General features: G+C 43.6%; 1 protein-coding gene across 1 annotated transcript; it reads left to right on the forward strand.

The window, feature by feature from the left end:
• The first annotated feature begins 365 nt into the window (after nt 1–365).
• On the forward strand, nt 366–9,047 carry cyc1 (cytochrome c-1). Its single transcript, XM_080000600.1, has 7 exons — nt 366–466; nt 2,989–3,179; nt 4,644–4,770; nt 5,579–5,736; nt 6,895–7,055; nt 7,538–7,638; nt 8,202–9,047. Exons 1-7 carry the CDS (start codon nt 386–388, stop codon nt 8,304–8,306), a joined length of 924 nt encoding a protein of 307 aa, XP_079856726.1. The 5' UTR covers nt 366–385; the 3' UTR covers nt 8,307–9,047.
• Nucleotides 9,048–9,791: the final 744 nt, after the last annotated feature.

The raw sequence follows: 9,791 nt of genomic DNA on the forward strand, positions 1-9,791 counted from the left end.
GACACGAACGAAACGAAAATGTTGACAAAAAAAAAATAACAATAAAATAAAAGATACAGCCTCACGTGACCAAAACACGACAACAGCAAACAAACAACAAAAAGTGTGGGGAATTTACACGGAGGGCATTTGTCATGGGGATTATTGGTGCGTGACTAATTACTAGTAATTATTCTCTTACTTTGACCCTTTTTTGGCATTTTATATCTAAGACAGTGACTTTTATTCCACGTTGTTAAAGTGCCACCGCGCGGGTTAAACGCCGCCGCTGGCCTCCTGCAGGGGGCGCCAGCGGGGCCCCCCCCGTCACGTAACTGGGGCCCTCCGTCACGTAACCACGCCGCCCCCCCCCCCCCGACCCCCACACGGAGACAACCGAGACAAGATGGCGGCGCTACGAGCTGCGGTGCTGTCCGGGAGCGGGAGGACTCTGCTCAGCGCGCCGAGAACAGCACGGAGCCCCAAGGTATGAGGGCGGAAACACTCGCCCCGCGCGGTGCTCCGCGATAAAGCCCAACCCGGAGCGAGCGGACGTCTTTGTGGGACATGCAGCATACCACTCGCCCCCTTCTCGCCGCGGTAGCATGCTAGCCTCTGCCATTGGGTAAGACAAGGTCACCGGTGCTGCGAGGCTGACCGAGGCGCTAACGAGCTGAATGTCCGTTTATCGGCGTCGGCGCTGTCATGTATTGTTAGTTGGACTTCGTTAAGACTAGAAAGGAAAAAAAAAACTGGGAATGGTGTCCAGTTGTCCGCACCGTCACACAGAGCCCTCGTTTCCGTTGATAAGCCGGCTACCCGGACCGGTGAAGCGGCGGCGGTAGCGAGTGGTTGGTTCCAAAGTCCTGACGTTCGTGCGGCGTTTCGCCTCATTTATGCCTTGATTTATATATATATAAAAAAAGGGTGTTTTGTAAATCAACGGGGTTGATATCTCAACACATGAACCCCACCGGCGGAGGCGACTCCAGCTAGCAAAGCTGCCTGCGCTCGCGTCTCAAGGACTGGGAAGTCTCTGGGGTCGAAACCGGGTCATCTCCTCTGCACGATGAACCGGCGAGTTCAGAAATCGTCGGCGGTTTCGGTTGGGGTGATGTCGTCCAGTATGATCAGACGTTGCCTTTTCATTCGGTACTTATTGTATGGGAGCGTATTCGTTCTTGGACATGACCTTTTTATTTTTCTGGTCCTTCTCAGTCTTTTTCCGTTCATTCATTTCGATTGCTTTTCTGTGACCTATGGTTATATTTGTTTTGTGTCATTAGGTTTAGTGTATATTGGCAGATTTTTGGGGGGTGGGGCGGGGTGTAGCTAACTGTTTATTGTATATCTAGTTTTCCATTTATTTATTGTGCTGTCTTTGTTTGTCTAACTGGGTTGATGTGAGCTTCTGGGACATTGCAATTTCCCCTCGGATGGATGGATGAATGAATGAATGAATGAATGAATCTAGCCGTCAACGTCCTCTACCTGCTTGGTCAGAATACCCACATTACTAATGATAATCAATATTGGAGGAATTCAGCAACAAAGTATATTGATATTTGATATGCATAATATCGCCTGCTCCAGTCGGAAACAACATTTAAGAGATTTGAGATTCTTTGTCACACACAGTTATACAAGCATGTTGCAGTGAAACAATAAAAGGGAAAACTCGAGAAGCTGTGCGAAACCAAGAAAGAAAAAATAGAATAAAAACTAAAATCCAAAAAATATAATTGTCTGCATGCATAGTAGCGCAACAGAGGGTTTAAGGACATGTTATCCACAGGTTATACAACAGCCAGAGTGAAGAGATTGAACTGATATCACAAGTCTACGTTCAGATGGGAGATAAGCGGATTCTGTTTCATATATTTAATAAACTTATCAATCCCTGGTTAAAATCAGCGGGTAGACTGACAACCTGTCATGCAGGAAACTGAATAATGTCCCTTCAGATCCTTGACAGTGAACAGTGGTTGTTGCGAAACAAGGTGTCGTTTATGTCAAAATTGTGCCTTTAAACAGGGACTGATATAAAAGTCAAGTTCTCAAAAGCAGCACGTTGTACTGTGGAACTGAAAATGTACAGCTTCTATGTTTGTTTGTTCACTGTGGGCAAAGAATGGCACCTTGGCCAATATGAGCCAGGGTTTATATTTTATTGTACATTGACAAATTGAAATTAACCTGGTATATAAGTACCAGGTTATGAGTTATTTTTACTGCCACTCACTTTCAATAGCAACTGTGTGGACAACAAAGACTGGTCTTTGGGACAATATTATATTTATGTGGTGTTATAAAATAATAGCAATTGCAAGTTCCGTGTTCTGAATATAGTTGATTGCTTTTGAAAATGGCATCATTAAAAAGGTAATTGGGCTCTGAAAACTGTTTTTAGAGATGTATTGTAGAAGGACAGAAGTCTCGAAAAACTGCTCTTTGCGTGTAGTGTAGCGTGTCATGAAGTGGCTCATTCCTGTTTTTAATGTTTTGGGGTTTTTTTTATCGTGGAGATTTGTGTTCCAGCACAATGTTTGAAGGGATGCGAAACACCACTTTTCACAAGTGTGGCAATATATGGGGGGGAAGGCGAAACATACAATAAATCACACACAATCAAATATGGCAGCATAATAGAATAAAAACATGGAGATTTTAAGCAGTCAAATGGAATGTTGACAATAAACATAAAAAAAACCCAAAATAACCCCTAAACAGTATTAACAATTTAATACATCTGGTTGTTGTATATGTGTTGTTTTTTAGTTTGTTTTAGTCTGGGGTCATTACAACAGGATGATCAACCTATAAACCATTTTTTACAATAAGACATCCTTATACCCCCAAGTGTCAAATTAGCAGAATATCAACTTAATTTCACAGTTCATTTTATATTTCATTTACAATGAGTAAAACTTTATTCATTTGTTGTTGGAACTGGTTAATGGCAGCGTGTATCCATTTTTACCGTGTTTAATTTAACCCTTTCCTCCACAGGCCAACATGTCTTTCGCCAGTTTGCCGAGGAGCAAGAAGGTCGCCCTGACGACGCTAGGCATGGTGACGGCCGGTGGGGCGGGGCTCGCCCTGATGCTGCATCAGTCTGTCAAGGCCTCGGACCTGGAGCTGCACGCCCCAAACTACCCCTGGAGCCACGGAGGGCCGCTGTCCGCCCTGGACCACGGCAGGTGTGGAGAGATTGTACTTTATTAGTACCTGGGGATAATACTAGTACAAGGGGTTAAGATGGTACCTTAATAGTATCGGAGGATAAGATGGTATTTTGTTTAAACCTAGGGACAGGATGGTACGTAATTCGTACCAGGTTTCACCTCTGCTGCTAAATGAAGGGAAGAAAGAGAGGTGCTCCCCCTCGTGGCCATAGCTGGAACTGCAACAACTAGTTACCACTAGGGTTATGTCATAACTATTCACGTTCATTTTTTTTTTTGCCAAGATATAGATTGTTCATGTTTATTAGAAAGGTCCACATGAGCTGATGCCTTGATGGCCAGTCACACTTCCTGAAGTCCAAGACAACATTTGTCCAAAACAAGCTCTCCATCCAAACTGTAGTTGCCACAAAACTAGTGCTTGAGACCTAATTTAATCTCAAACTGATTCTTGAGCTCTCATTGCATTTTATTTTTGACACATATCTTTCCTTGTTTTGAGCTGATTATGGTCGGTTAGACAATTGGAAAGCAGTCTACATAGAGAATGACATCGTCAAGCACGTAGATATTTTTTATTCTTCTTTCTGCCGCTCCCGTTAGGGGTTGCCGCAGCGGATCATCTGCCTCCAGTATAATATTTTTTATTAAATATTCAAAATAAAATAAGTCCCGTCAGTTAACACCATTTAAAAAAAAAAATAAAATAAAATCATGCATATTACTACTTGAAATCAAATAATTTCCATTTTTGAACAATAAGTAACAAGTGCAGCCGCTTAAATTAACATTTCACTAAAATAAAATTTTGATCAATAACAAAATAAATATGGCAAGTAGGTGTTAATAAATAAACTTTGGGGTGTTTTCCGTCTTTGTCGGGGCGTCCCGTCGACATATTTTACACAATGTAAATTTACCTTCTGCTTTGGGTCGGAACTTAAATATTTTTAAAAAAGCCAACTATGGATGTATATGTCCCAAGGACACATCATCTTTCTGTTTCTCCTCAGACTTCTAGTTGCTGCATCTCTGTCTCGTTCCCTGTTTTCTGTGTTAACAAGCGCAACCTCTCCAGGAGGAGGCGACGGGGCTTAGTTCTATATTGACAAACGTGATTGGTCAGAGGTGAAGCTTTAAGATCAGCTTTAGATCGTCCAAACTGATTGGCTTTCCGTTGCAACTTGCCGAGCGTGGAAATGAACACATCTGCAGACTTTTTTTTTTTTTTTTTTTTTAATTACTTCACCCAACATCATGAGCGGCAAGATTTAAATATGTTGGGCTTCAACAGAGTTTCCCGGTCAAATACCGCCAGTTAGCGGGTAACGGAAACGCTGCTTCTGAGCTGTAAATGGTTCTATTATAGAGAAATATGGAAATCTTGAATGTTAATTGAAAAAAAAGTATATTTCTCACGTTCACATCTTTTGGTGTCTCCATCTTTATTTTTCTCTCTCTCTCTCTCTCTCTCTGCAGTGTCCGTCGTGGCTACCAGGTGTACAAGCAGGTGTGTTCGGCCTGTCACAGTATGGAGTATCTGGCCTTCAGAAACCTGGTGGGCGTCTCTCACACGGAGGCCGAGGTCAAGGCCATCGCTGAGGAGGTGAGTGAGTGAGTGCGTGAGTGTTTGTGTGTGTGTGTGTGCGCATCATAAAAAATCGTAAGTGAACCCCAAAATCCGATCCTCTATCATCCAAACTAAATTTTTTCTCTCGCCGTAACGACTGAAAAAGGGATATTTTGAAACAGGCGATGGATGAGTCCGCCCGAAAGATCCGGTTTAAGTATCAGATGTTCATTCATGTTTATTTTTGAAAGAGTTTAAAGTAAAAACACCTTGAGCTGATCTTGGAACAGTGTTTCAGTTCCAAAACAATGGTAATTCCGTGGGGTTGAGATAAAGGAAATACTAATGTGTGTGGATTATGTTCTGTGTGCTGTGGTGTAAAGTAACAAAGTACTAATGTGTCCTTTCTGTGGCTGATTGTAAGTTTATTCAGTTTCAAGACATTTAATCTTCTATATTTCAAAGCAAATATCTTCTTTATTTACTCTACTACTCTTAACACAACCACAAAAGTTGTATTACTTAAAAAAAAACGTGATTTATTTTGAGAGATGAAAAGTTTAAGCAAAGATTTCAGGGACTGGATCCATCAAAGTGTTGATCGGTCATTGATTAGCTCTGTTTCGGTGTACATTTCTAGGACGCTACCAATAATAGTGTTTTTATTATTATTATTTTATTTGTACTTGAAGTATTATAGACTAAGTAGTAACTTAAATAACGTAGCTTTAATTATTTGTCATAAGTCATTGTCCCTTTATTTTTTCCCCCCTATTTACCACCCGTTAGACATGGGTGGCTTTGGTTTTCCATCATAACTAGTCCTCTCCACTCCCTCCGTCAGGTGGAGGTGCTGGATGGTCCTGATGAGACCGGGGAGATGTTCACTCGGCCGGGGAAACTTTCCGACTACTTCCCTAAACCGTACGGCAACCCCGAGGCGGCGCGCGCCGCCAATAACGGAGCGCTCCCGCCCGACCTCAGCTACATCGTCAACGCCAGGTAACGTATTGTTTCTATGAACTATTTGGATGAGTGTGGAAGGGCTTCCATCTAAACCAGGATTAAGAGGATACTAATTAAAAAAAAAAAATCCAGAATTAAAAAAATAAAAATAAATAAAAACCTTTCTGTGACGTTGCTTCATTTGAAATGGATTAGTTCTGGACCAGGAAGTCCTCGACTGAGGTGATGAAGGACTGGTCAGCTCCTCCTGTCTGGTCTTGGTGCTGGTTGTAGTCCAGATCAACCTGGTCCATCTGGAGGCCACGCCCATTCATCTAAAGGTTCCAACTACATTTCACTTAGACCCAGATTAGCTCTAATCTTCCTTCTGGTAATCAGATTTCTATTTATTTATTTATTTATTTATTTGACGAGGGCGAGTCCGAGACTTTAACACCAGGACTGAGAAAGGTCATTTCACTTATTCCAGATGAAAAATGTGATTTAGTCTGAGAAAGGACCCTCAGTGTTGGTGCTGTGCTAAGCCCTTGCAGTGATCAGCAGAACAGGATCATCTGCTTGTGATACATAGTTTTTCTCCGTTGGGGTCACGTCGAGTGTTTCTAGATGGACGGTTTATTCATCTCCGGAGGGAAATTGCGTCGTCAGAGCTGCTCACATTGAAAGCAATGGTAATAAATGAATAGAATACAATTGGAAAATTTTCAACATATGTCTTGAAAATGCTGAAACGTTCCATGAAGCCTAATTTCAGAATGGTATCATCATAATCATAGCAACTTTATTTATGGAGCACTTATCAAAACAGAGGTTTACAAAATGCTTCACAGATTTAAAAGACAATCACGTAAAATAAAATGAAGGCAAGTTAAGAACATTTAAAAACACATTTTATTTATTTTAAACACATTTTAGAGCCGACCTCACACAGTGAGAAGGTATTTCAAGTGTTTTAGATTTAACATGCAGTGCTCTGTCACAGTTTGGTGCAATTAGTTAGATGAAAATGATGACAAAACTCCTAATGGGAGGTATTAATACGTGACTCTACTACTCTTCTCTGTTTTTATTTACCCTGAAGTGAAGCGCTCTGTGACTAATTATCATTTAGAATTCTACACTGTAAATCTCATTCCCAGTTTCTCCTCCTCCTCCTCCTCCTCTCCTCTCTTCTTTTCTCCACTGGTGTGTCAGACATGGCGGAGAGGACTACGTTTTCAGCCTGCTGACGGGGTACTGCGAGGCGCCCGCTGGGGTCGAAGTGAAGGAGGGACTCTACTACAACCCCTACTTCCCTGGCCAGGCCATTGGCATGGCCCCGCCCATCTACAACGAGATCCTCGAGTTCGACGACGGTGTGTGTGTGTGTGTGTGTGTGTGTGTGTGTGTGTGTGTGTGTGTGTGTGTGTGTGTGTGTGTGTGTGTGTGTGTGTGTGTGTGTGTGTGTGTGTGTGTGTGTGTGTGTGTGTGTTAAAATAATTTTTAATGTAACTCAGGTTGAATCCCGATGGTAGAAATGTTGGTGTGGTACTTCTACTAAAATACCCTCTTTTATTCTTTATTTTATTTATTTATTTATTTATTTATTTTTTTAATTGGCATTTACCTTAAATTAATTTGACCAAATTAGAGGTGACGTGTTTCTGGCGAGAAGTCACCGTTACTTTGTCCTGAAATCGAACCGATGTCCACCTGGTGTAAAGTAAAATAAATAATTAAATAAAACTTCCAATATCCTGGTCATTTCCCCCTCACTGACTTGTTGAGACGAGGGTTAGAAACAGGAAGTGAACGGTGGCTTGTACAGTGTTTGAGGTGATTGTTTGTGTGTGGACAGGAACCCCGGCCACCATGAGCCAGGTCGCCAAGGATGTGTGCACCTTCCTGAGGTGGGCGGCCGAGCCGGAGCACGACCAACGCAAACGCATGGGCCTCAAGGTAACACGGCGGCAGGAAGCACCGATACACTGATGATGAGGAGGATGAGGAAGGGTCAAGTCCCAGGGTTTAGACTCAAGGCGCTCAAGTAACAAACAAAGAAAACAAAACCGTCTTTTTACTCCGACTGAGCGTAGTGGAGGAAAACATGGAGATGCTGGGTAGAAAAAAAAAAAAAATACCTGCCTAAGAGGAAGTACTTATATACTTGTGCTTAAGTACTTCTACTCAACGGGTTTCCTTAACGGTAGCTGAGCTTTAACAGGTCACAGAGAATGTGAAATAATTCATTGAAATATTATATGTATTGTGTGTGTGTGTGTGTGTGTGTGTGTGTGTGTGTGTGTGTGTGTGTGTGTGTGTGTGTGTGTGTGTGTGTGTGCGCGCAAAAAAATGAAATGACAAGAGTGAAATGTCCGTGCGTGTGAAGAGAACCGTGCGGCTCTGAAGTTGAATGGAATCTTGGTGGGTTTTTTTTTTTTCTTTTAAAATCTGTTGAGAACCTACGTCGGTGGAGTTGGCCGTACCCTAACCCTACACCACCACCACCTGTTCACCCCCAGATGCTGATGGGCTCGGCCATCCTCGTCCCCCTGTGCTACTACCTGAAGAGGCACCGGTGGTCGGTGCTGAAGAGCAGGAAGATCGCCTACCGACCCCCCAAGTAGACGGAGACTCCGAAACACAGAGAGAGAGAGAGAGAGAGAGGAAGCTGCGTTCAGGAACCACGCCACGCCGGCACACGCACGTAACACGCGTGTGTTCCCCCCCATCGTGCCGTCCGGTGGCTGTATCTGAACACTGCGGTTGGTTTTTGGGGGCGCGGCGGGGTTCCTGAACGCTACACACACACACACACACACACACACACACACACACACACACACACACACACACACCTTCCGTGCGAGTTTGAACCGGCTGCTGCTCATCAGATCGCTGCCGCTGGGAATGCGTTGCTTGGCGTGTGTGCATCGTCTCCTGTTGTCTTGAATACGGTGGAAAACAAAAGGATTGCCAGACATCTACCTGTTTTACTGTAAAAAAATAAATTATCTTAAAGAAAACTGTATTTTATCTTTTGGTGTACTCAATGCTATAATTCCAATTATTGATCAAGCCAGGGGGTAAATGATAAATGTTCTGTTTAAAACAAGCAACAATGGAGTGGTAATGCAGGTACTTTAAAACGTTTGCGTCGTTGCTACTGCTTTAAAAACCATTCGCAAAAGACCAATAGCGATGAACATTCACAAAAATAAATGTTAGTCCGTCCATGTCAACAGTTTAACCGTCTTCATTGACGGTCGTGCACGCGGCGGACCCCGCCACCAACGTCCAGCACAACGCACATTCACACACGTTCAACGCCTCCGTGTTTCCAGTTTTCATTAAATGTTGCGGTTTAATGTCTCAATGTTCTCTGAAATGAAAGCATAGAACAAATAAACAATTGTAGTTTGGTTGGAATGGTTTTGTCGAACAGAATTTTGACCGAAATATCCGCACTCATCAAAGCGGCCGTCTTTTGCAGATGTAACAGCCACACATTCCCGCCGCGTTCCCTCTACAATGGAAATCAGATATTGTTGGGAAAGCTCAACGCCGTCGCGGAAGTTCACACAAAGGTGCTGCACTCGTAGCTCGTCCCAAAGCAGCTTCGTGGGGTTGGAGTCCTGACACTGTGCAGGCCTTTCCATGATTTTTGCGGTAGTTGTGACAGCCTGGAGGTGTTTTCTGAGTCATGATCTGAACCTCTGACCAACGAGGAGTGGACCAGAGGGCTCTGCAGGGCGCTGCTCAATGCTGCGGTGGCTCTTTTGGTCGAGGGCGCCGGTCCCTCTGCACGTCACCGTCTCTGGATCCAGCTAAACAGCCCCGGACCATCACAACTTCCTGCTCCGTGTCTGACAGTCGGTGTCACACACTGAGGAACCGTCCCTTCGCCTCCTCCACGGCGCACAAAAACCCTGCGTGATGAAGCCAAGATTATAACAATTTAGATTCATGGGTACAGAAGAACTTCCTCCGCTCTTCAGTCGTCCACTGGCGGTGCTTCATGGCCCAGGCAGCCTCTTTCTTATTTTTACAGCTTAACGGCTTTCTTCCTGCCACTCACCCCGTCACACCTGCAGCTCCAGTTCTTCTCTTGT

The sequence above is a fragment of the Zeus faber genome (genome assembly GCF_960531495.2).
Source record: "Zeus faber genome assembly, chromosome: 5".
Classification (NCBI taxonomy): Eukaryota; Metazoa; Chordata; class Actinopteri; order Zeiformes; family Zeidae; genus Zeus; species Zeus faber.